The 27315-nt window shown below is 39.9% G+C and overlaps 2 protein-coding genes across 5 annotated transcripts in view; one reads left to right on the forward strand and one right to left on the reverse strand.

The window, feature by feature from the left end:
• The first annotated feature begins 600 nt into the window (after positions 1 to 600).
• Positions 601 to 6200, forward strand: RLIG1 (RNA 5'-phosphate and 3'-OH ligase 1). 2 transcript variants are annotated; one of them, XM_040061480.2, is made up of 7 exons: positions 601 to 743; positions 1462 to 1579; positions 2219 to 2314; positions 2711 to 2827; positions 3214 to 3408; positions 4503 to 4672; positions 5242 to 6200. In XM_040061480.2, exons 1-7 carry the CDS (start codon positions 654 to 656, stop codon positions 5428 to 5430), a joined length of 975 nt encoding a protein of 324 aa, XP_039917414.1. In that variant the 5' UTR covers positions 601 to 653; the 3' UTR covers positions 5431 to 6200. The 2 variants fall into 2 exon arrangements, with proteins under 2 accessions (XP_039917414.1, XP_039917415.1); XM_040061481.2 differs by having other exon boundaries at positions 606 to 707.
• Positions 5881 to 27315, reverse strand: part of CEP290 (centrosomal protein 290) — a 67513-nt gene continuing 46078 nt past the window's right edge. For 2 of the 3 annotated variants that reach the window (XM_040061478.2, XM_040061477.2), the window contains 12 exons: positions 26778 to 26933; positions 18100 to 18223; positions 15739 to 15873; positions 15359 to 15445; positions 12883 to 13047; positions 12438 to 12560; positions 11972 to 12132; positions 10180 to 10321; positions 8412 to 8485; positions 8164 to 8267; positions 7226 to 7332; positions 5881 to 6937 (listed from right to left, as the gene is read on the reverse strand). In XM_040061478.2, the coding sequence (XP_039917412.1) occupies positions 6758 to 6937; positions 7226 to 7332; positions 8164 to 8267; positions 8412 to 8485; positions 10180 to 10321; positions 11972 to 12132; positions 12438 to 12560; positions 12883 to 13047; positions 15359 to 15445; positions 15739 to 15873; positions 18100 to 18223; positions 26778 to 26933 (1558 nt within the window). In that variant the 3' untranslated portion in view covers positions 5881 to 6757. Of the gene's footprint in view, positions 6938 to 7225; positions 7333 to 8163; positions 8268 to 8411; positions 8486 to 10179; positions 10322 to 11971; positions 12133 to 12437; positions 12561 to 12882; positions 13048 to 15358; positions 15446 to 15738; positions 15874 to 16900; positions 17552 to 18099; positions 18224 to 26777; positions 26934 to 27315 lie in introns of all 3 variants that reach the window. The other variant, XM_040061476.2, reaches the window with a different exon arrangement.

The following is a 27315-nucleotide window of genomic DNA, read 5'->3' on the forward strand; positions in this document are numbered from 1 at the left end:
AACCTTAAATAATACCCAACTTCTTGCTGATGCAACTGTGGTCTTAAAAACAAATCTCTGATACCACAAAGATAGCCTGCTGGGCAGCAACAGTCAGAGGGAGGAGTGAGAATATGTGTGAGAGAAAGAACCCTCGGACACCAAGGTCAGGGAAGAAGAAGGGGGAGCAGGTCCTCCAGACACTGGGGCAGAGAGCATCTCCTGCAGCCCATGGTGAAGGCCATGGTGAGGCAGCTGTGCCCCTGAAGCCCATGAAGATCCACGGTGCAGCAGAGATGGACCTGCAGCCTGTGGAGGGCCTCACGCCAGGGCAGGTGGCTGCACCCAAAGGAGGCTGCGACCCCATGAGAAGCCCGCGCTGGAGCAGGTTCCTGGCAGGACCTATAGACCCAGGAGTCTATAGGAATCTGCCCTCGCAGGAGCCGGCGCTAGGGAGACCGCAGCTGCCCACGATCAGGTCGGGTCGAGCTGGGCCAGGCCGTCCGAGCGGAGCCATCGCGTCGCTGGGCCTGATGTTGGGCGGAGGCAGCCCCGCCCCGCGGGGCAGTAGCGGCAGCAGCTGCAGTGGAGGACTCCATTTCCCGTGGCGCAGCGCGGGTAGGCCGGTGCAAGCGCTGCGGCGGCGGCGGTGGCGGGCGCTGGCGGCCGGGGCCATGAGGCGTCGGGGCGCCGTGCAGCGCAAGGTGCCGTGTCTGTTCGTCACCGAGGTGAAGGACGAGCCCTCGGCCAAGCGGGAGCGACAGGTGGCTGGGGCAGCGCCGGGACGGGAGGACGGGGGAGCAGACAGGTGGGGCTGGCCCCGGGCCCCTGCCCGAGCCCAGGGAAAATCGCCGGGCCGCGGCTTGGAACAGTACGGCCACGGCCGAGTGGCGAGAAGGTCGGCTGTAAATTTAAGCCTCACGGGAGAGGTTTACATAGGATTCTGAAACTGTTAAATAAGCTGTACAGAAGTCCTAGAATTTTTTTTACTAGTTGGCTGTTTAAGATCCACCGATCATGTATTTCTTTGCTCTTTTGAAGCACAGAAGTGTTTAGCCGACATTGCTGATACTAAGTGTTTAATACCTTGCAAAAGCACACCTCCTCTGGAATTTGCATTAACATGGCGCTGTTGACTTTCATCTCCAAACTGAAAGCTGGGGAAAGCTAGTTGTGAGGAATTTCTATTGCCACCCTAATGCGCTAAGGTGAATCAAAATGCTGCAGTGTTGGACTGTGGGACCCTAAAGTCATCTTTAAGTAATCATCAAGAATGGGAAAGACGGAGAGACCTTACAAACATATTGGTCTGGTTTCTTCTATCTTAGAGTACTTTGCAAACTATTAAGTTTTGAAGAAACTGTTAGAAATCAGCTCTATAATATGTAATACTTCAAGGGCTGGATTTATAGAAGCCAATTGTAAGGAGCAAGAATGTGTATGAGAGCAAGGCAGTAACATAGCCATTTGTGTTCTTTTCAGCCATTTAAAGTTTTGGCAACTGACACTATAACTGGAAAGGCATTAGAGGCAGATGTACACAATGCAGTTGCTACTGAAAAGATGGACGGAACCTGCTGTTATGTAACAACTTTTAAAGGTAATAAGGAAGATGCATTTGCAGATTTCTCATGCTGACTAGAACTCCTTTTGCTTAGTTTTCACTTTTTTTGTATGATTTATTTACAGCTGTTGTGAATTCAAGTGTCATTAATCATCTTCACCACAAAGTAATAGTTACCATAGACTTAGAAGGTTCTGTTTCTGAAATTGTTCTAGCATCTTCTCTCTAAAAGACATGAAATATTATTTAAGTGAATATGAACATCCAGGAACTATTCCAGTTTTTAAACATCATGTTAGTAAACCTTCCTTGCAAACTGGGTCATATATAATGGAGTGTCTAATTTCTTTGGGGAAGATTTATAGAAGTACAGCAGTTGAGAGGAAATGAGAAAACTGGTTCATTGACTCACTGGGGCTCATTTCTTCACCTGCAATTGTAAGGGAACTGTATTACGCTAGGCAAGATGGTACATGGAATCTAAAATAGATTTGGAAATTCATGTAATGTATTTTGAATTTAAATAGTGGGTGGCTTTGCTTATAAAAGCAAATGGGAAATCCACTCTAGTGGCAAATGGGAATTCCTATCTTTCCTGTTATGTAGTGGATTTCAGTACTCTGCAGGGTATGGTCACCTCAGTAAAGAGCTGGTTTTATCTTTGGAAACTCCTAGGACAACCCTACCTATGGGCCAGGTTGGATCGAAAACCCACCAAACAAGGTGAAAAAAGGTTTAAACGATCCTTGTATTCATTGGAAGATTGCAAAGGTTAGTGAAGATTTCTTTCCTTATTTCTGACAATGTAAGTTTTCCAGTTAGAAAAGCAACTATGCTAACATGAGAGATATCAGTGATCTTGCTTCGGTTTGGTTTTTTTTAACATCACCCTTTACATTGAAGAGCTTTAAATTGGAATAGGTAGCTAATTTTTTAATCTTAATTTTTGAACCTTTAAAATTCTTAAAGGCTAAATGCATCTTTAAACTATCCTAATTGTAGACCACTCGAGTATGACAGGTGTTGGTGTTTGTACAAAGTAACTGGGACTACTGTCTGTAAAACACGGTTTAGATCAATGGTATTTTGATAATTGTGTTGAAAGACAACTAAAGCAAAGTTGGTTAACAGTTTGCCAAAAACGAAGTGTTGTATTTATATGTGTAGAGTTTGTTTGGAATATTGAAGAGGATTTCAAGCCTGTTCCAGATACCTGGATTCCAGCAAAGGACATAGAGTTCTCTAATGGCAATCCTTTGCCCGATGAAAATGGACATATGCCAGGTACCTATGATGCAGCATAGTAAAACTTGGGAACGGTGTGTTTGAATTTCTGAATTGAATTAGAATTAGTTTCAGAGTTAAAAATAGTAGTTAACATATTCAGAAAAAAACCCAAACCAACCAAAACCAGAATGTCATTCATTCGCCATCCAGAAAGGCTTTGTTCTTCTGACACCTGGATATCATTTCATTTTGCTGTAGTCTTACAGGCTTTCAGCTGGAGGCGTAATTGTCACATTTGCATTCTTCTGAGACACAACAGTTTCTCTTTTTACTCTTTCTGTTTGTAGTTAACTGTAGGGTTTTCTTAATGCATGTAACAGCTTCTAGTATGCATTTAATAACATCACGTATTTACTTTGGTAAAATGTAGTGTTTTCTCATAGGCTGGGTGCCCGTGGAGAAGAATAGTAAGCAGTATTGCTGGCACTCATCTGTTGTAAATTATGAGGCTGGAATGGCACTAGTTTTGAAACACCATGCTGACCCAGGGCTTCTGGAAATCACTCCCATGCCATTATCAGAAATTTTAGAACAAACATTGGAGCTTATTGGGACTAATATCAATGCAAATCCATATGGTAAGTTATAATGGTCTGTTCTTAAATACCTTTTCTTTAGTGGTATTTTTGAGTGAAATCAGTGCATTTTCTTTGTGTAAGTTTCTTTTAAAAGCATTTTCCAGTAGCAGCCTTAGAAAGGAGAAAAAGGGCTGGCTGAAGGAACTCTCACCCAAAAATACTCACCTTAGAAAGCTGAGTTGTCATGGGACTAGTTATGTCAATGAAACCTCAATTACAATAAAAATGCATCACTTTGGTTGTTCAAAAAATATTTCCACTGGAAAAACTGTTGTAAATATTACTATTAAAATACTAGTAACATTTTTAAAGTTTGTTTCTTGGAGCCTTCACTTTTTTTTACATACTGGTTTGATGAATTGAAGTAGAAAACTTTATTCAACCATTTTTTGGAGCCCCTAAAGTTAGTGACAATTTGCAATTTTTAAATTATGAAATAGGAATTTTAAGTAAATGTAATTTAGGCTAAATTTTGGTTGTGGCTTCTTCCTTTAAAGGCCTTATAATGAGAAACCAATTACGTATGAGCACAAGCAAGTTCTAACTTCTGTGCTTCGTTGTTAGGATAACTTGCAAGGATGGATAGTAAAAATAGTCCTGCCCGATCCTGAGCATTTCCTCAGTATGTACAAGAATTGCAACAAAAAGTTCTAATAGCTGTGTTCTTAAATGAAGATCTATGTTAACATGAAAAGGCAAATGTACTTGTTAACAGCCCAGTTCTAAGTATTCATAAGAAGATATGCCAGATTTTCAGGAACTAAGGTGTTTGTGCCATTGATCATGATCTTAGGCCTGAAAGATTTAGCTGGTAGCTTTATGGTGACCACAGGGGAGAAAACAGACAACGGTAAAAATCTGTCATGTTCATTTTATACAATGGAGGAGGAGATTTTAATAAATATAAATTAAAATGTGAAGAGACACAGCTGTATTTGGTACTTAAAAATGTAATTAACTATTCTGTTAAAGACAGGACAGTGTTGTAGTATAATAGAAGCTTACCTTTACAGAGTGCTTCTGAGATTATTTGCAATAACAAAAGTGAGGAAACACAGTAACTAGGAGGAAGGTATGTGTTTCTTTAAATGTAGGATTAGGAAACAAGAAGCACCCTGTCCATCTTCTGGTCCCACATGGAGCATTTGAAATAAAGAATCCACCTGCTTTGAAGCAAAATGACATACTGTCTTGGTTTGAAAGCTGCATGGAGGGTAAAGTTGAAGGAATTGTATGGCACTGCCATGATGGGTGTTTAATCAAGGTAAGTATGTGGATGGATATGTGGAAAGTGCTGTAATAATTCATAAAATGTGAAGTACTCTATTCATTTTTTTGTCTTTTTTTTTCCAAATGCTTCAACAATAAATGTTCTCAACAAATGTGATGATGGTAGAATTAGTAAAGCCACTGAATCACTACAAGGGCAATATAACATACTGAGCTTTTCATTCCCAACGTGCCAGTAAAGTAATTGAGAACATATTTCCTTGCATCTGTGTATAGGAATCATTGGTTTTAAAGCTTAATTCTTGTATTTAAACATTAAGTTCTTGTAATGTTGACTAATAGAAAAAGTCTTATTAATAAGAATGGGATTTTTCATTAGTTAGCAAGTTTGTATTATTTCTGAAACTGTGGAGGACACCTTGGTTCTGGTTTGCCCTTTGTGCTTTGTTGTCGTTTGTGTTCTAGAGATAACTTACTAATGGTTTTAAGTGCCCTGATGGAGAGGATTGTAGAGTCCACAAACGCCCACACACTTCCCAGGCTGGGAATTGTTGCGCTACTCTATCAAAATGGCTGAACTGATCTTCTCTCCTTTTCTTCTAGCTCCATCGCCATCATCTTGGTTTACCTTGGCCACTTCCAGAGACGTACCTGAATTCTCAGCCTGTTGTAATTTCTTTTAATAGAACTAAATATGACTATGACTTTGAACCAAAGAGTTTGTTTCACCATTTTTCAGTGTTGGATGGACAAAAATTTGATAGACTCAAAGATATCAACTTTGATGCTTGAAATTATTTCTTTTCTTTTAAGGTAATTGTTTTATGTCCTGAATTCCTCTTGGGTCTACCACAGAATTCTTCATGAACACTCTTCTAGCTTGGGCAACAGCCCAGGTGCTACTGTATCATTTGAAGTTTATCTTAAGTAACTAACTTTAAATAACACAGATCTGACAGCCAAAGCAGAGATCTAGCTTCCAGCATGTTTGTTTTATTAAAAAATCCTTAACTTTTGAACCCATTCCTGGAAACTGTTAGCATTCAGTGTAGGAAGTATGTTTTCTACCACTGTTTGGTCCTAAAAGCTTTACTTACTAATGAATGCAATCAACTAGAAAGTTCCATAGGTTGTGCTTCTACAAATGTAATTATTATGACACTATTTTATGTAGGTTTGAGACTTAGCATCAAGTTTCTTAACAGTAAAAGAACATATTTCAGGTGGGACCAGAATCAGTCGTAAAATTTGACAATTTTTTTTTAAGTTGTAACAGTTTCTTACAGGGTAAGACTTCCTGGTGTCATTTCACTGTACATCTACAACATTATACTGTTATTTAAAACTTAATTTATCTGTATTCTATAGACATGTGCACTCTTTTGGGACAAAAAGAGTAAATAATAGAAAATATGCTAGTTTTATTTTGGAGAGCCTAGTAAGCGGAGAGAGACATGACTTGACTTAGTAATTCCCATTTACAACTCAATTAGGAAACTTGATCAAGGGCATATTAAGTAAGATAAGGTATATAAATAATAAAGGTGAGACTTGAATGATCATTTGAGTTGCCTTTATTTCATCTCTGCTATAAAAGTATACATCCAGCAATATAAAATAAACAAAATGAAAGTCGATCATGTACAAAAATACCAGTGGTTTGGCTGAAATTCTACAGCTTCATTTTCAGTTCTTTGTTTTTGGATTTTTTTAACATTGAGGTAAAAATAACCAGGGATGTAAGAACAGACATCCAAGACAACAGGAGCAAATTACATATTCTTACTGATCTGGGACTTAGCATACTTTCTATGCTGACAGTTTAAAGGTTTATTAACTTTTAAGAGAAGCCCAAGGTTTCCTTTTCACTTGACACCTCATGACGCAAATTAACTGTTCTGAATTAAAATATATTACTGCACAGGAGCCAGGAGAAGTAAAAAACTCACTTCTGTTTTGACTGTTATTTATAAATACTGACCATGAACTGTTGAATAATACAATTCTTGCACTCTCATGTGTGTGCAAACTAACATAACTTTAAGAGACTTGTATAATTCCAAGACAAACATAGACAATTTTATTTTTCGTGTCAATGATGAGGATACTGAACACTACCCTAATCAACAGAAGTGTTGCTGTCCTGAATGCCAAACTCTTCATAAAGCTGCTTCAATCTCTCTTCTAAGATAATATTTTTTTTTACTTCTTCCTTGTAGTTATATTTTAGATCCTCAAGTTCTTCAAAAAAGGAAGGACTATAGGTTTCTAGTTCTCTTCTCAGCTCTTTTGTCTCTTCCTATTGAAAAGAATGAAGGAGTAGCATCTTTATCCAGAACTTTGTTAATATCACACAACACCTTTTTTTGCCTTTTTCTTGAGGGATTATGTGATAAGAGAATTAGGGTCTTGTCTAGAAGCAAAAAACTACCCATAAACAGCACCTTCACTAAAAACAAAACAGGCTTTCTAGACAGTGTTTAGAAATTGACTGTGCCATTAAATATTAATTTAGCTATTAAACAGCTCTTTCTAGCTAATCATAACTTTGCTTATTATCTTGCCTAGGATGATCCTTGCAGCTCACCTTTAATTGCTGTTTTTCGAGCTCTGAAACTTCCAGCTGTGACTGGAGGTCAGCCATTTCTGTCATTAGTCTGTCAATTTTATCCTTCTCTGAAGTTTCATTCTGTCCTGCAAAAATAATGATTTTTTATGAAATTTTAAGTAGTGAAAACCCATGGCACAAATAATTTTATTTCAACAATTCTGCATCTCCTGAAAGCTGAAATAGTTAAATAAAACCAGTTGGGATTACCAAACATTGAAGTCACCTGAGCTTTTTCTTAATTCTTATACAAATTGGGCAGTGGTGTCTAGTTCCTGTGATTGAATGCAATAGCCCAGTGGCCAGTGTTAGCACACCTTTGAGAAATACAACATGCACACTTCCTCGGAATTAAATGCAGGAAGTTTGGAAATACCATAAGGATCGTGTTGCATGTATTCATTATTGCAATAGGGTTAGTTGGTTTTTTTTTTTTCCTCCAGTCATATGGCAGTGTGCTGCTCCATAGTGCTCTGCTTTTCCCATGGGACTGATGCCTGCTAGGTCTTAAATCCTTCACAGAGCTGGTAACTGGAAATAAAGACTCATTCTCCATCATCTTGGAACCCCCAAAGCAAAAGGTGTCGGAAAGAGGATTTCAATGAATGACTGATATCTTAACAGTCTTTTGAGGTTAATAAAGCAAGTGGGGGCAGGGAAAATCATACAAAGTTTATAGCCTCTTGCTCAAAATAATTGATTATGGAGATTTTTAATAGAAAATTCTCTTTAAAAAGCTTGTATATGTACTCAAAAATCCAAGACCTTAATCTGCTTCAGTTTACACTACTTTGGCATTAACCTACTTCAAATAATTTTGTGGATTTATTATCACTTTGCACACACATATTAAGTAAACATAGTTTTAGACCCTAAATACAAGAAGATACTTTTTTTTAGGTATTGAAAATTATTACCAGCTGCAGGACTTTCACTTGTAGAGGTGTGTCTTTCGTGCTTATAATCTTCCATCTGGTGCATGAGTTCTGCTTTTTCTTTCTCTAATTGATTATTAGTTAATCTGGAATATTATAGAGTATTTTTTTAATTATTAAAATATTTTAAGACATAAAATATTTAACTAAAGATTGCAGTGGCCATTTCCTTATCTTCTTTATTTCATGTATATTGGCTGAGGTATTTAGTTAGTTCAGAAGTACATTACCTCAAAAACTGAAGCTCCTCGATGATGTTTTGCTCTGTCCCTGCACTTTCAGGATGATGTTTGAGATGCTCAATCTTAAAAGAAGAATTAAGGAAGTTTTATTCTTGAAAACAGTATCCATGGCAATGCAGTTCAGAGTTCTCTTGGATACAAGATTAAAAAAAGAATGAAAATAATACTAAGGATGTCACCAAACATTAAAAGCTATCAGAAAAAAAAAAAAACCAAACCTGGTCACATACAATTTCCACACACAAAGCTAATGCTTGACATCCTTTCCAGTGTTAGTAAAGACCATTGCTACCTAATTTGTGAAGGGTGAAGAAAAACGTTTTTAGAAGTTAGATTTACAAAGAAAGTTGGATGCATAGCTATACCAACATACTGTATACATATGCTTAAGGAATTGATATGCCTAAATCATTTAAATGCTTTTAAAAATATTCCTGATGTGCTTATTTGCATACTTGGGTGTCACAGTTCATTTTGAAAGATCGTGTGAAAACCCTGTGATTTTTTTAATGACAACCCCAACGAGGGTACACGGAATAGGGATGACCTGCAAGTTAAGTTTGAAGAGGTCCCTGACCAGAGAGGGAGGGAGCCTCTGAAGGAGATGCCTGGTAAAGATGCAGGAGCACAACAGTGGTTTAAATATGTGATTATATACAGTTAATAAATGCAGTGACAGTTCATGAACTTGCATAACACTACTGGCAATTATACGTTTTTGTTCTGTTCCTACCTAACATGGTAAGGATTTGTTGGTTTTGTTTTTTTTTTTTTTTACACCATCAGGCTCTGTTTTTTAAAATAAATAGTTAACTTTGATCTCATCCCTTCATCTGTACTGGAAAGTGTGTTGCTCCCAGAGTAATATGACAGAATGAAAGACTTCTATCTCTGTTTTAAATTTGCAGCTGGTATATACACTTCATGTTAATAACATTGATGTTAACACTGATGTTAGAAAAGTAAAAACAAGGAAAAACTAACAAAGTAATTGTTTTACAGGAATCAATTCCAAGTTGTGTTTATTAAACACATCTACTTCCGTACCTAATACACATAGGATTTCCCAAATTTCAAGTTTTGTATTAGATACCTTACACTGAGAAGAGCCAGTACAAGGTGTCTGGGGAAGAAAATCATCCACACATAAATAAATGAGGAGATGGAAGCTGATGTAGGAGCAATTCTAGGACTGCACCTCTGTACTTAAAAGGTGATACATCTTTTCAAAGGTACCTGAGTTTAAAATTCATCAACTCTTCCACATGTACAATAGTACTTATAAGACTACTGGAGACTGCATGTAAGAGGCCAGACTGGAAACAGTAATGAAGATCCTGTTTAGGATAGCAAATTCAGTACTCTCCTACCCGCCACCAAAAAAAACCTAACTGGAGGGAATAAGGAAGTCTTTGCAGCAACCTCACTGCAGAACAAGCTGGAAAGATTTTAAGACCTTTTGAAACATCTATTTACAGGCTTTCATATGATCACTGAAACTATAATAAAAAAACCCTTCAGAAGAACACAGTAGAAAAATAATAGTTTTCCTTAGACTACAAGTCAAGAATATATATTGATAATATGTGGTACACCTCATTAATTGGGTAAAATATGTAAATATAGCAACTGTGACTGAAAAAAAACCCTGTAAAAGAAAGGATTAGAGAAAAAAACAAGTATTCTGCCACTACAGACATTACAAAGACAAATTAAGCATTCTATTTTCAGAGTTATCTAACCAAATTTTACTCACTTGCTCTTTTAGGTCTTGTAAATTTTTATCAGCATTATGTTCCCGTTCTGTTGCTTCCTGAAGCAGCCTTTTAAGGTTAGCAATGCTTTGGGTTTTTTTAGCAATATCTATTTCCATTTTCTTCAACTTAGTTTCCTGCATTCTGGCAGTATTTTTGTTTAGAGAAAAGTAAGAGCAAAAGTTAATATGCAGAAACAAAGATTAAAATATCTTTAGGAGAATAAATGCTGTAAAATATACCCTAAAATATGCCTGGGGCATTGGCCTTGAAATAACCACTGGCCTTATAAATAGTTTACTGAAAGAAGCATGAGAAACACATCTTTAATCTTAGAATAAAGGCTTTTCTAGATACTACACTTTTGTGGTTCTCTTTTTGAGTTTATACTTAATTAAAAGGGGACAGGAATCTTCTTATGCTATTGCACATAAACCCCAAACACCTGCTGCTAAAAGGATCCATGTTACTGATGCAGTATGTACAGCAGTTGGATCTTACTTCAGTGTTACACCTTTAAAAGTATTTTTCTAATGATTTAGTAATTTATGGAAAAGAATGTACTGAGAAAAGGGCTAATACAGATGCAGAAGATGAAGACTCTAAGGCCAAAACTAATCTGCAGTAAACTGTTTACCCTGGAGGAAGAGCAGTCTGAGGAAGATTCCATTTTGCTTTGAGCTCTACAAGGCTACAAAAAGGTTTGTGTAGAATCTGAAATGCTGGAAGGTACCTCTGGAGGTCACGTCAGTCTGCCATCTGAATCAATCTGGATTTTCAGATAGCAATACAGTGTCCCAACACCTTGCTACCTGCCAAAGAGTCTTCTGAAGGGTCATTGGGATGATACCCCTTTGTCTGCCCTATGAAACACTTTCTGTTACCAGGTATATGCATTGGTAGGTGTGCTGGTGAGGTGGATTGCGTGTTAAAGTTCCCCAAGCAGCTCCTCTAGGTTACTAAGGTAGTTATGTTACTATTTTACTTTGAAAGCATGTTAAAGTAAATGCAAATAGAAGCCTTTAGTCAGGAGTTGAAACAGGCAAGTACAATTAACCATGGCTATTTTGTATCTATACACAACTATGTATCTCTCTCAACAGAACCAAGTAGAAATGTTTTTCAAAAGAGGTGAGAACAAAAAGAATAAATGTATGACTACTGCTGAGCCGATATGGAAGCTGTCAAGGGCCTACCATATTCACTTGCATGCTTATATGCTCTCTCTGCTGTGGCCATCAGCTACTTCAGCCCTGCCCTGCAGTCGATTTTGCCCTCCTTTAGACACATTATGGTTGTCATCTGGCCTTGCACAGAGACATTTTATCTCACTGGATAGTTCAGGGGAAGGTTTAAAAAAAAAAAAAAGAAAAGGCTTTTTGAAGTCTCAATGAAGAAATGGCTCAGCAGTATATCAGAGTAGCACTAGACTCCCCAGGGGATCCTGTAGGAGTGCAAGACTGGTAAGGGAGTAAAATCTTGGACATCAACAGTGATCTGACCCAAGATGAAATCAGACAAGTCGCTATCCTATCCAGCTGATTTTCTGCCCTAATAAGTTTACTGTCAGAGGTTCTGATTTGTAGATACCATCCATTTCTGTTTACCACTATTAAACAGTACTTTGCAACATATCAACTTATTTAATCCTGAAGTCATCCAGGAGCTCAGGACTTAGTATTTCTTACCAAAAATTTGCTCTCTGCCATCCTTACACAGGACACAGGTTGTTTACTTCTCTTAACAGCATAAGAGATCATTTTTCTGTCCTTTTATTACACTCCCAATTCCTACCTTGTTACAATGGACTTCCAGCTTCTGCTGTCAGCTCCATCAAGTTGGCTCTCAGCCAAATTTAGCTTCTTAAGGGTTCCCTCCAGCTGTACATTTAACTTCTCATTTAATATCTCCAAGTTATTCTTCTCTATTCGTAGCTTCTCTCCACTGTCAGCTTCCTATTGTTCAATAAAAGCAAAGCTTTATGGAATACTTTAACTCACATGAAGCATGGTATTATCTCAAATGATGGTGAGATTAGGGTCAGTGCTGATGTAGAGGAAAACTGCATCAAAGACTACCAGCACTACAACTTCCATATTTGAGCTTGTGCTGATCCTCAGATATCTCTTCTACACATACAGTGAAAAAACACCTGTCATGGCAATATCAGTGTTATATCAACCATTAAGAAAAATAAAAACCATATACTTACCATAACCAGTGCCTAGTGGAAATAAAGGAATGCATTAAAATTATGTACCTTTTTCAGTTCTTTACGCAGTCTCTCATTTTCAGTAATGAGTTTTTCCATCCCTTTGGTTTTAGTTTCGTAACGCACACTCAGCTGGCCCTCCAGATCAAGTTTCATTTTTTCCATTTCAGACTAAAGATCAAACAGTTTGTTAAAACACATTTACACTGCTTAGTAGAAGATTTCAGATTTCCATTTTTAAAGCACTACATAGTCACAGCTACTTAGCACAGTGAACATTTCACCACATAGTTAAATATATCCTTAAGGTACAAAGTACCTTAAACCATGCAGTATGTTACGCTAAAATGAAATTTTGCCTTTCTGTTCTATATATTTCACATCTGGCATTTTCAAAACAGTTTCGTGCCAATCAGTACTTGCTTCATCCATTTTTTTACTAACTTGCATATAAACTGTTACCTAAATATAGTTACTGAAGATAAATCTGTACCTTTAGCTTCTCATTTTCTTGCTCAAGACCAAGTAATTTCTCATTAGAAACCACATCTGGAGCTTTTTTCAATTCTTCATTTTCTCTTTGGACTCTCTCTACAACCTTTTTCATCAAGCCAATTGTTTTTTCCAGTTCTGGGACTGTCTTTCCACTTCTGCCAGCCTACAGAGGGGGGAAGGAAAAAAGTAAAAGTGAGCAAATAGTTCATCTTAAAGTTCTGAGATACTTCAAATCTTACTTTATTGCTTATTTTACCATTGCAATTCATATTTATATTTTAAAAATGCTTTCTTTTACCATTGCAATTCATATTTATTAAAAAAAATGCTTTATTTTAATATGACTTGAACCCTAGAATTTCTTGCATACTTAACCTCTCCAAAACATCTAAGGATTTATTAATCCCTCAAGTCAACAAACAACTCCTTTATTTTCTGTTACCCTAAAGAGCTGCAATTAATAAAATCTGCTGTACTTGTGATGTAAACTGAAACATTAGAAAAATAAATCAAAGAACTACTTAATATTTTTAGCTTTTCTTGTAGAAAAAATCCCCAATCCAACAGACCATGCAATTGCTTAAATGCTAACACTGGGAAAAAAATGGGGGGAAAATGGCTGGGAACTTGTGGGAAGAAAAGAGGGCCCTTTTTTAGCAACCTTCTTCTGCTGAATTAAAGCAACAGAAGAACTATATATTAAAGCATAAGTAAATCTCCCTTTCCAAAGGCATATATTCTTCTTGCAAAATTATAAATAAATGCGGGGGAAAATATTGTAATTTCTCAATTTTTCTTCTTTCACTACATTAATTAATGAATTAGAAAATCTTTTAGGGAGTCTTCAAATCCATTTATTTTCTCATCCTCTTTGTAGCAATTTCCTCAGCAATCATAATTTAAAGATGTTGCTGATTTAAAGATGGTGCTAAGGTACCCCATAAGGAAAATGGGGAGGATTTTACTCCCTGGACTTCTACATAAACATATATAACAACAAATTTCAGGAGTAAAAAAATACTTATTTTTCTTCTCCAAAATAATTGGAGGGATTATAGGAGTTTGTGTTGGTACACAGCAGTTAAAGAAAAACCTGTCACATCTTACTGCCAGTGAATGGACAAAGATGCAGAATTTTCTGTTTCCTTGGAAGCTTTGCGTGAAACAGTTGTATAAACTGAATTTTCTTGTCCAAGAATACCACTGCATAAGAGACAGGTACACAAGCAGTCCATGCAAATCATGAGTGTGGCTTGTCTCTCTCTCAGAGCTCCTGGCTCCATTCTCACCCTGGCTAGCTCAAGAGACAAACCGCAGTTAGAAGGAGTTTCCTCAGGGTCCCAAAACCCAGGAACAGCTGAGAACCTTTCCCTTAGCACGAGACAGCGAGATCCCGTTGACAGCAAAGGAAGGAGGTCTGCGCTTGCTCCAGAGATGAGACCAGGGCTTTATTCAGTCTTTCTTCTGTGGTGCTGCCCCAGACCTAGCCTGGGTCATGAGCCCTGTCCCACTGCCCAAACCAAGAGGCTCAGACCAGGAGCCCCAGATGAAAAGAGAGAGGGCCACACGGTCCATGGCTTATATCCAGGGAAGGGGCTAAAGCCAGGGACAAGCCAATATGCAATCAGGGATAAGGTGGGAGTGGAACAGGGTTGGATTACATTCCAGGAAGGGGACTGGGAACAATGTGGGAGATGGGCTGGGGGAAGGACAGGGACAAACTTTGGGATATTACATTTTCCAGGGGAAGAGCAGGGTACAGAACAAACCATTATAAAACCCAGTATTAAAATTAAATACAATATGAAACCAAATAACACACAGCAACACATGAGTAAAAGAATGAAAAATATCTGATCTTTTCCAGGTACCCAGAATCAGAACTCGCTCTCCTTGTATACTGAGCTACAAAGGCACTTAGGAGCTTTTATTAATTCAGCTTTCTTTAGAAGGTCACACAAATAGTTTGATAAGTGAGCAGCAGGAGACACACTGTTGAGTACTTTTTTCCCTTTAACTTTTGAAGTATCATTCAATATATTAAGGTAGTTGACAGTAGCTAGGCTAAAATTTAGCTGTGTCACCTTCCATAGTACAACAAAAACCTTCCCTAACATTAACTTAACCTTTCTACATCTGGATCAAATAACTTGCATAAATACATTAATATAATTTTCATTAATATGGCCTTAACTGCTATTTATTGTACAAATATGCTTCTGAAGGTACGTAATCCAAATGACAAAATAAAGCCATGATAATGCAAATATTTAATAATTTAGCTCTAATCCTTCTAATGGTCTGGTTAACTTAATGTCATTAATTCATTATAGCATTTTGTCAATAAAATAAACAAGAACAATTCATGTTTGGTTTTGGTTGATTCCAAATGATTTAGCTTCAATAATACTTTGCTTTTTCCTTATATTTTGTTTTCATTTACATATGATGAAAAGTGCTGTTAGAATACTCACCCCTCTAATGCTGCCCCACTTTCGTTCAGCTTCTGCTTTCTCTTTTTTGAGAAGTTCACACATTTCTTTTAAGTCATCTACTTGGTCCTACAAGTAAAAAAAAAGACAAAGTAATAAGCAACTTAGATCTCAAACTGAGGTTAAAAACTGGTGAACAAAATTGCAGTGAAAAAAAATTTACTTTGAAAAATTTGAGAGAAAGCGATTTCCCATCTCAATGTCATTTTCCATTTTCCATTATTTCTACCAGCTATTCAACCTTCTCATCTTCTCTAAAAACATGGAAAATTTACAGTATGTACAGAAAAAATATCCATTTCTTCTTAAGCAGTTCCCTGACCTGTGTGAGGGTAAAGGGGACTAAAGCAAGATGATGTTACCTTTAGTCTTGGCAAATCTTTATTGGCCTGCTCTAGCTGGAATCTTAGCTCTATGTTTTCAGATGACAATCTTAAATTTTCCTTTAAAACTTCTTGTTCTCTTCGATACTGATCATTTAATTCTATTCCTGATGTCTTGAGAAAAGAGGGGGAAAAATTATTATTAGCTGGTACTAATTCAATACAACTATCAGTTGTAGCTGATTAGGAGCAACAGAGAACTTGTATTTTTCACAGAAATGAAACAAGATAGTAAAATGAGCAGTTTTGATCTAATCTGCTTTAACACTTCTTACGTTTCTTAAATTTACTTAACTTTTAAGGAAAGTTTACAAATCAGTATAAACCAGTAATAATTTCATCAAACCAAAATTACTCCTCAAACTATTCTGTAGAAGTAAACCTCAAAGACTAAAAGATAAAGAAGCTACTAAATGAAGTAAGCTGTGACACTGTACCTGGGAACAGCATGCAATTTTAAGGGCATAGTTTTTTAAGTAGCACATATGTCATAAAAAATTTCAATTATGTCAAACGGATCAAAGAGCAAGCCAGGAACAGTAGTACGTTATGCTCATTTAATCAGTTAGTTCCCAAAATCTTAAGTCTTTATCTATGGAGGAAAGTTTTTTCAACTACACAAAGAGGGCTTTGCATACTTTATAGTGCTAATTGAAATCATAGTGATACAGTAAATTATTATGCCTGACTAGTAAAATCTTTTAATAATTTAATAATCAGTGGTTTTTTGCTTATGTAATTTGGGAATTAACTGTATGATTCACTACTTTATTGCTAATTAGAGAAATCAAGTATTTGCTTCATTAAAGCTTTTTTTTGGTGTGTGTGTGTGTGTAAATAATAACATATAATAAGTATCATTAATGAATGAAGGACATCAATTAGCTCCATGTATCTTTGGGGTTATTTTTAAACTCTCTGGATCAAAATTTTAGAATTAACAGCAGCTTACTTGTGAGCTGACATGCATGCCTATCATGAAAGTATAAAGTTTGCTTTATGGACCACTTGGTAAGTATTTCAATATCCCTGCAGACCATGCATATCCCTGCAGGGAACCATTGCTTTATCAAAATCAAACTATTCTATTTCTACACAATTTATACTGAAGAAATACTAGAAGGCCACTACAGTATCAAACCTTGGGCATTTCACAAAATTCTGGGGTAGTTTTAACCCCTTCTATACAGCTTTGGTCATTTTCCTGTTTATTCTCTGCAGTATGTTGATTCATTTCATTATTCATATTTATTTTCTCTGCTTCACAGTCATTAACTTGATTAGGAGGTTCCCCTGAATCAGACTGACTGCAGATAATTTTGTCAGTATCAGGCTCTTCTACACATTCTTCTTCATCCACATTTGATTGCTTGAAGATTTCTTGCTTCCTCTCTTCTTCTTTGCATTTCTCATTAACTTTTTCATTTTCAGATTGGGATATATTTTCTTCTTTTTCATCGCAGTTCTCTTTACCAGCTTCAGCTATAATTTTGGTTTTCAGCCCTTCCCTAGAAATATCGGTGTCCTTGCATTTCTCACTGTCTTCAGGGTGCTGTTCAGGAGACACTTCTCCGCTTACATCTGCAGCAGCCTCCTGGCCTTCATTATGCATGATGCATGTTTGCATGTCTGTGTCCTCATCTACTTCACTGCCATCAGTAACTCTATTATTAGTCTGATGTTTGATTTCATCCCTATTTGAAATAGATTTCTTGTGAAGGAAATTCATATACTTTTGGTTACTGACAGTGATAGGAACAGACTTGGTCAGTTCAGTTTGGTCACACGTACTCTGAGTCAGGTTGAAGATAGAGTGAAGCATGAAAGAAAAGCAGAGCACAGTAAAAGAAAACAGGAAATAAAGGAATGTAGAATGTATTGTTAAGTCTATTCTTGAAAGATTAAGAAAACATAATAATGCAAAATTTGTAACATAATCAACCTTGTAAAAATCAAAGTGCAACAAAAACACCTAATGTAACTGAAATGAAACTCAGTATTTCCCCAAATTCTGTGCATCTTAAATTTTTAATCATGAAAGCAGTCTCTCAGTTGCAGACTCATATTTAAAAATATATTTTCCTAAATTCTCCCCTTATGCTAGGATGCTGAATATTCCAGCTTCTACCTGTAGAAGAAACACAGAAACTTTAAGTTTTAGGAATTTTATGTTTGGTTTGTTGGGTATTTTTTAAAACCACTAAAAGCTGAGTATTTAATATCCTGCTGTAGAATACTGTCATTTAAATAAAACCAACCAAGTGACAGAGAATACCAAACAGAAAACAAATAATTTTCACAAGTAGTACTCTACATAATATGATTACATTATTAACTTACCAAGGATCTCAAAAATGTCTCTCTTGAACATTGTCTCTGCAATGCATGAAGTTTTTCCTGGAGGTATTGATTTTTGAAGTGTAAATCTTCTACAACAGAGTCTCGTGGGATTGCTTGCAGTGCTCTACATCAAAAATTAATCAAGCCACAAACAAATGGCTATTATAGCAGAAAAACCTCTCGTAAGGTAAAAGCATTGTGAAATTCTGGATTTCTACACTAGATTCTCCAAGTATTTCTAAGCTAGTTATTCTAAATCAATGCTTGTGGTAGTCTCTCTCTCAGAGCCCCAGCTCCATTTTTGCCTCGGCTAGCTTGAGAGACAAACCAGTTGGAAGGATTTTTTTCCTCAGGACCCTAAAGATCCCAGGCGTAGCTGTGAACCTTTTCCTTTAGAGAGAGCAGGTACCCGTCAATGGCAAAAGGAAGGGTCTCCACTTGATCCAAGGGGAAATCAGGGCTTTATTCAGTCTTTCTCCTGTGGTCCTGTCCCTGCCTGGGTCAGGAGCCCGGTCCCTGTCCCCAAACCAAGAGAGATTCCACGTGCTTTTTCTGGCTTATATTCAGGGAAGGGGCTAGAGGCAGGGACAAGCCACTACCTGATCAGGGATAAGGTGGGAGTGGAACAGAGTTGGATTACATTCCAGTGTGGGAGAATGTGAAGGGAAAAGGGGCAAGGACAAACCTCAGGATGATACATTTTCCAGGGGAACAGGGGGGTACGGAAGAAACCATTACAAAGCGCAATATAAAAATGAAATACAATATAAACGCAAATAATACACAACAACATATCCCCCTTTCTTATCACATTGAGGAGAAAGGCTCAGTCTGTGGGAGATGCTCAGAGTTTGGATCTTGAGTACCCTTAAATCTGAAAAATAAAAAATTACATCTAGTGCAAACAAACTGTTCAGAAAAACACTGTTAAGGAAAAGGATAATTAGAAGGAGAGAGTTCAGCACTTTGTCCTTCTCCAGGCTGCACTGGCCACTTGTGGGGCCTCTGCAGGTGGCTTTGCAGTTTTAGGGATGAAAGGTTTCACCCACTTGGCTGGCACCCACTTGAAACCTGAGGGAGTGGATACACAGGCGTACCCACAACCGCAGCTGACTAGATCATGAGGACCCTCTGTTTCCCTGGTTGCTGGATCCTTTACCATTACTGGAGGCTTTGCTTTCAGCTGCAGTTGGCAGTTCTCTCTGAAATGGCGCACAGAGGGTTAAGATTTTCATATGTGCAATTTGAAAAACTCAAAGTGAACAAGGCTTTAGATAACTGTATTTGGGGTGTTTTAGAGACTGATGTTGTTGGCTGAGGACCCTTTTGAGATTTTGGTGGGTCCTTTCACGATGGCCTGACCTGTCGGGGAGTAGGGGATGCCGGTTTTGTGCTCTACTCCCCATTGCTGCAGGAAGCTTCTGAACTCCTTGGATGTGTACGTGGGTCCATTATCAGTTGTTATTGATTTGGGGATGCCCAGGAAGGAGAAAGCCTGTATTAGGTGTTTCATGGCATCACTAGTTTTCTCCCGTGTGGGCAGAGGCATAGACAGCTCCAGAAAAGGTGTCTACAGATACATGGACATACCTTTGCCTACAAAAGGACATGATGTGGGTCACATCTGTCTGCCATACCTCACATCTGTTCAATCCCTTGGGGTTTGCTCCTGCACTCAGGGCTGGGACCCCTGCACTCAGGGCTGGGAGTGCGTGTTGTTGGCATGAGGGACGCGTTGCCACAATTGCCCGAGTCTGTTCCCGAGTTAGGTGGAACTGGCGAGCTAGATCTGGTGCATTCTGGTGGAAAAGCTGGTGGCTGATCTTCACTTGTTCAAAGATGTTTGGGAGTGGGGCCATCTCCACAGGCCCAGCAAGAGCATCAGCCCTTCTGTTGCCCTCGGCTATGAACCCTGGTAAATCGGTGTGTGACCTGATGTGCATCACATAAAACTGTTGCTCTCGGTGGGAGATCAGATTTACTAGTTTTGAGAGTAAGTTGAAAAGTGCAGTGTTGGAGACCTCACTCAGTACAGCCTGCTCCACTCTGGATACTACACCGGCTACATAGGCCAAATCTGTGACCAAATTGAATGGGTCAGGAAACTTTTCAAAGGCTCTAAAAACTGCAGCCAACTCAGCTACCTGAGGTGATCCTTCCACCTTGACAATATCTTTCTCCCACCACTGCTGAGTTTGAGGATCCTTCCAAGTTATTACTGACTTCTGGGATGCTCCAGATGCATCTGTAAAAATGGTTAGAGCCTTTAAGGGCCTCCTGCTCTGAACACTTTTTAATGACAATTTGAAGTGAATTTGTTCTCTGAACAATTTGTGGGTAGGCTGATGAATTGAAATTTGACGTAACACAAATTGAAATTTGTGTAACTATCCAGAGCAAACTGCAAAGCTTCATTTTCATGAATCAGGTGCTCCAACATTGCTTTTGTGATTTGGCCCCAGTTTACCTCAATTGGGATATGAATGCACTCAAAATCACATCCTGCCAGCTCCCTGATCCAGGTCCTGGCCTTCCGGATGAATTCTGCTACCAATTCCTGTGGCCTGGTCATTCTTTTGGACTGGTGGTGACTGAGGAAAACCCACTCTATGATTAAGAGGGGATCCCTACAGTCTTTGTCCTTTTTTGATTTTTCCACTCTTTCCCACTGAAAGATCACCCCGTGTAAGTGTGGCAGTTTGACTAAAATGATGAATTTAAATGGCAAGTCTGATTTGCACCTGTTGGCCTGTCTGGTGGCCATACAGTCCTGTACCTTTTCTAGGGCTGCTCTTGCCTCTTGGGTGAGGGTCCTAGGAGAACTTAGCTCCTCTACTCCTTTTAAAAGATTAAAGAGGGGGTCTAGATTTTCAGTGGCCAGACCTAGCCAAGGTCTTACCCAGTTTAAGGACCCACACAGCTGCTGGACATCTGCTGAGGTCCTGATGTTATTTTTGACAGCCAATTTTTGCGGCACAATGGTCCGCTTACCAATCTCCAGACCCAGGTACTTCCAAGGCAGCATCCTTTGAATCTTTTCCTCCTGAAGCTTGAACCCTGCATCAACCAAAGAATCGACTGTCAGGTCAAGCGTGTGGGACAGTAAGTCATCATTGGGGGCACACACGAGCACATCATCCCTGTAGTGCAGGATGATGGCTTCTCCTACAGCTGCGCGCACTGGGGACAGCAGGGAAGAGAGGTACCACTGACAAATAGATGGTGAGTTTTTCATCCCTTGGGGAAGAAATTTCCAGTGCAATCTTTTCCTCGGGGCTTCTCAGTTCAGGGTATGAGCTGAGAAGGCGAAACGTGGGGCATCGTCAGGGTGCAGAGGGATCTGGAAAAAACAATCTTTGATATGAATAATTGCCAAATTCCAGTTTTGGGGGAGCATCACTGGGGATGGCATCCCTGGTTGGAGAGAACCCATGTCCTCAATGACATTATTAATTTGACAGAGATCATTGAGGAGCCGCCACTTGCCTTTGTTTGCCTTTTTAATAGCAAAGACTGGGGAATTCCACAGAGACGTGGTTTCCACAATGTGGCCTTTAGCTAGCTGTTCATCCACTAGCTCCTGAAGCACCTTCAATTTTTCTTTACTGAGCGGCCACTGCTTTACCCAGACTGGTGAATCAGTTTTCCAATTGAGTTTCTGGGTAGGGCGCTCTTCAGTGGCCGCAGCCTGAAAAACCAGGGGGGGCATGTGGGATGCCAATCGTGACCCTCCACTGGGCCATCAGGTTTCTCCCCCACAAGGGCTCCAAATAATCCAAAACAAATGGACACAGTGTAGGCAATTGTCCGTTTGGCCCCTTAATTTGCACACTTTTGACTGTTTTGCCAATTTCATTCCCCCTACACCTTGCACACGCCCTGCCACATTTTGCAGTTCCCAATGCAACAGCCACATCCTTACTGGTACAATCGTTACATCTGTGCCTGTTTCCAAAACCCCCTTGATGTTTATGACTTCCCCATTGTGATGGATGTCAAACCATATTATGAGTTTCTCCCTCCCAATAACTCATGTGGGGCAAACCTCAGGGTGTCTGTTCCTCTTGATGTCTTTCTCAGGGAATGGGTCAGGTGCTGGAATTGCCTGAGCTATTATCTGCCCCTTAGGCAGAAACAAGGGTGGGTGGACACAGTGCAGCCAAAGAAAGAGTTGTTTAGGGTTTGATGAGACAAGACCCAGAAGGATCTCGATTGTTGGGAAGGATGAACCCAGAAAGCCCTATAAATATGATTGCTTAGATTCTGAGAATGTGAAACCTGTAACTGAGATAGAAAGTAAGTTTTGATGTTTGAGATGTCCTAGCTACTGGATGCCTGCGAAAACAACCCCCTATTGTATGATTCATCCCACACATGTAACCCCCCCCGAAGTATCAAGTATCTGTAACCCCATTGGCACAACCCTGTTACAGCCCACCTCGAGACCCCTTATCAGGGGGCTGCGAGAGTGGGCCTCTCTCTTGTCTCTTTGTTCTCTTCTCCTTTGCTCCTCTCTCTTGCCTCTTGCTCTTGGAATTTCCTTATCTCTCCCTTCCCCCACCTTCCAAGGCCATGCTACAGCTGCGCCTGGCGGCTCCGAGCAAGGCCTCATGTCCCATGCAATAAACCTCATCTTCTAAAACCCAGCTTCAGAGATCTCTCGTCTACATTCATCCACACCGTCCTGGAGTCAGCAACAGTGGAGGAAGTAATTTCTACACTCGATCTCTCTCAGTGTGTACTTGGTGCTCCCAAAGATGGCACACTTACTGCCAATGTTTTGCCAAGAGCCTGGCACCTGCAGATCCAATGAACCTAAATGCCAGTCTGTGTTACTTAGGTGCAAGGACTCTGTCAGCTGCAACCTAAAAGGCTCCTGGAGACATTCAGTGGTTAGATCAGGTATGGTCACTTCATGATCTGAAAGGGTCACATCCGGTGACTTCTGCTGAAAAGCAGAACTGGTCAAAGCAGGATTAGTTAGGTTAGCACTTGCATTTTTCCAGTTTTTTCTCCCCCCTCCTCTTACTTGCCCCATTTATGTCGGCACACTGGACAAGCCGGCACTCATCCTTTAGTTTTTTGAAAAGTTCTCTTTGGGCCCTCGAGACCCCCCCACCCCCATGGTCCCGAAAGTCCAGAAATTGTCTCTTTAAAGGGCACTGAGATGCCCAACGTCCAGCCTGATCGTACAGGAGACACGTTGTTCTTCTCTTGGGCAGTGGTCATAGCACAGGCACAGGAGGTGTCTGCAGCAGCGGCTCTTTGCGGTGGCTTGAATGCATCTCCCAAACTCTGGCTTTGGTGAGCTGTCATAAAGTGAACCTTCCTGGTACACACCTGGAGCACGTCATCTAAGGTTGGAGCCAGTTCCATGGGCAGGCTGAGGATGGCTGCCTTGCACTGTTCGTTTGCATTAGCTAAAGCCATTTCCTCCAGGACCTGTTCCTGGGCTCCTTCATTCTTAACCTGTAACTCGATAGCTCGGGTTAATCGCTCCACAAATGTCACAAAAGGTTCTGATGGAAGCTGCTTTATTTTACTGTAAGGTTGGAAAGGCCCATCGGGCTGGATTGAATAGAATGCTTTGGAAGCAGCAACTTTAATGCGCTCCAAAACAGCTAAAGGAATTTCCTGAGCCTGCTTGATGGCTGAGACCCATTCACCATCACCACACAGATGTTCTAATCGAATTGGGCAATTATTATTATCAACAGCCGTTTCAGGATTTTGCCATAGCTCAGGAAGTAAATGTCTTAACTTTTTTTTCCATGCTCCTTCCCAAAGCCTGAATTCTGTGGATGACAGGGAGGGAAGCGAAAAGCTGTCGGATGCCAAAGGGAACTATAGGATTTCCTCCTAAATTTGCTTTTAAAAGGTTGCGAAAGTATTCACTTTCACATCCAAATTCGATATGAGCTTTGCATAAATTTTGAATCGCTTTCTGGGGGAAGGGGTCCCAATTACTGTGGACAACACCCCCCCTTTTTTGACCTATGTGACAGGGGTGGCAGAAAAGCCAGGATCGGTTCCTGCTTCTGGGTTCCCTGCTCCCCACCTCCTCTGGAACGTGGGAACTGGGACTGTGGGCAGGGAAACCATAGGAACCAGAGGCAGGGAGGGGCTGGCAGCTTGACTCACAAGGGGCAGAGTTGGAGGGCAGAGGTTTGATGGTAGGGGGCAGAGTCAGAGGATAAGGTGGTACCAGGGGCAGCACCGAAGGGAAGGAGGGGTCTGGGGAGAAGAAAGGGTTGGTCAGGTTACAAAAGGGATTGTGGGAAGAAGGGAGAGACAAAGAAAGAGGCTCCATATGTTTTGGGAGCACATGGCACCGGCCATCTTGGGGAACAAAGGAAAAAAATGCAGCATGGTCACCTCCATCTTGTGACCCCCCCCCCACAAAACCAAAAATATCTTGGCGATCACTAAAATGGGGGTTTTGAGCACCCAAATTGTCTGCAAAAGTAAAATGAACATGGGATTTACAAATGGGGGAAGAAGGGAGGTTTGGAGAAAGTTTAGGGGCTTCTCAAGGAATTTGGCCAGGATTACTTCAGCAGGGGGACTCAGGAATTTGGGGAAAGCCAGGGGAGCTGCAGCTTCCCTGCACTGGCTGGTGGGTTGCTTTCCTCAGAATACCCGAGCTTGGGGAAGGGATTTTGGGGTCAGGAGAGGGGGAAACTGAGAGAACTGGGGAAAATTCACTAGGAACTGGCTGTTTTTTCACTTCAAATTGCTTTTGCAATGCAAACTGAATTTGCAAACTTGAGAGAGCAGAATTTGCAGTTTCTGGGTCCTTAGGACTGCCTGATTCAGCCAATTTGTTTGTAACAGGCCCCCAAAATTCTGGGAAGCTCATTTGTTGTAAGGACACATGGGGAAAGTGAAGAAACAACCAGTGAATAAATTTTATCAACTGTTTCTTTGAACAATGGGTCCCACCATCATCCAATTCACCTAAAACTTGGTAAAAGACCTTTTTCTGAGACAAAGACAGCCTGGCACCCATTTTTTGGCTCAGATTTTAAGTTTCTGTGTCCCCTTTTACTGCAACTGGGAAACCAAAAGAAAAAAAAAAAACCACACTAAAACCCCACTGGAGAGCAAAAAAACCCGTGAGGAGAAACCATTACCTCTTCCACCCAGGGGCTGCGCAGCCTAAAACAATTTGCTTTTAAAAGCACCTTGAAGGTTTGTCCTGAAGGTGAGAACCTTCCCCCAAAGGAAAAACCCCTCCCTGAGGTTTGAAGCCTCTGAAAGATTTTTCCTAAGATTCCTGAGTTGGGAATACTTCCCAAACTCCAGCGTGGAGACAAAAAAATTTCCCAGTCGCTCCCCTGCCTGAAACGGACCCTTTTGGCGCAAAAAGGGCTTCCAGTTTCAGTTCCCAAGGTCGGCTGTCCACAAACACATGGTCGCTTTCTTTTGGGAGCAGCCTGCCATTCAGGAGACTTCTTTGCAGGAGTATGATGGGCTTTTTAAGTCCAAAGGAAAACTACAGCCTCTCTCTGTGGAGTCCAGTGTTTTGGGGACTCCACAGTGAACGCCAAGCCTGACGGGTCTGTCTCTGCGTGGATGGGCCACGTTTTCGGACTCACGTACCTGTGTGAAGTTCCTCGGCCACATGCTCCACATCTGGCTCTTCGAGCCTTCTCCTGGGAGCCACGCCAGTGGCTTTGGGTACCATGCTTGGGAATCACTTGCGGCTGTCTCTCTCTCTAAGCCCTGGCTAGCTTGAGAAACTAACAATAGTTGGAAGGATTTTTTCCTCAGGACCCTAAAGATCCCAGGCGTAGCTGTGAACCTTTTTCTTTAGAGAGAGCAGGTACCCGTCAATGGCAAAAGGAAGGGTCTCCACTTGATCCAAGGGGAAATCAGGGCTTTATTCAGTCTTTCTCCTGTGGTCCTGTCCCTGCCTGGGTCAGGAGCCCGGTCCCTGTCCCCAAACCAAGAGAGATTCCACGTGCTTTTTCTGGCTTATATCCAGGGGAAGGGGCTAAAGGCGGGGACAAGACACTACCCAATCAGGGATAAAGTGGGAATAGAACAGAGTTGGATTACATTCCATTGTGAGAGAATGGGTGGGGAAAAGGGGCAGGGACAAACCTCGTGATGATACATTTTCCCGGGGAACAGGGGAGTACCGAAGAAACCATTACAAAATGCAATATAAAAATGAAATACAATATAAACCCAAATAATACACGACAACAAATGCTGGCCATATTTCAACTAATCGCACTGAATGGAAGATACTTGCCCTGACAAAAGGAATCTGCTCTTTTCAGATATGTACAGTCTCTATGACTTAGGTACATTATCAACTGTGATAGTGGACTCACTGGTCAAGGATACACTTCCTAACTGCACTTAGCAGTTCCAGAAACTTTCACCAATTCTAAACTGTAGTTAAATTTTTTCACAATAAGAACCATAAGTTTTTCATATTATTTAGCTTTTTAGAATAATGAACCAATGCTGCATATTCTCTGAACATGCACAGCTGCTCCCAAATACTTTTAAGTTTGCTCATCACAGACTCAAAGAAGAAATTTTAAAACTCCTGTTTCTTTTTTTCCTTCTTGAATTATAGTTTACCTATTAGAGACTATCTCATTCCACATATTTTTTTACTAATTTAGATTTCTCACTTTACATTTTTTTAAAAAGTCTCTCACCTCATGTGTGCAACTTCATTTTCTAACTCCAGATTCCGTTTTCTTAGTTCTTCCAGTTCTTTTTCAGTTTCTGTGGCTCTTACTCCAACAACACGGTCAACAGTGACTCCAGCAGTTTTCAGTTTCTTCTGTAGAGCAATTTTCTCTTTTTCAATCCTGCAGCATCCAGTAAATTTACATTTTAAAGCTTATTTGCTAACTTGCTTTCTTGAGGAGAAAATATTTTCTGTCTTAAAGAATTCACATTTGCATTTTATCTGCTTAATGAACCACACCCCTTTTCTATTTAATAAGGTTACGGTATAGACAGAAAAGCCTTACCAAAATCCCAATTTAAAGCCAAAAAAACCCAGTGGACATTAAGTCAGTATCATGCCGTCATAAAACACTTGTTAGTCTTGCATATGTTCTATATGAAATTCAGGCAAGGTCTGCTAAGAATAAAAGCCATTCTGAAGGAGTTTCAAATCACAATTTAATAACAGCTACAATCACCACTACATCTTTTATCAGTAAAATCTTGCCATTACTTCACTGA

Source organism: Hirundo rustica, chromosome 4, assembly GCF_015227805.2.
Source record: "Hirundo rustica isolate bHirRus1 chromosome 4, bHirRus1.pri.v3, whole genome shotgun sequence".
Classification (NCBI taxonomy): domain Eukaryota; kingdom Metazoa; phylum Chordata; class Aves; order Passeriformes; family Hirundinidae; genus Hirundo; species Hirundo rustica.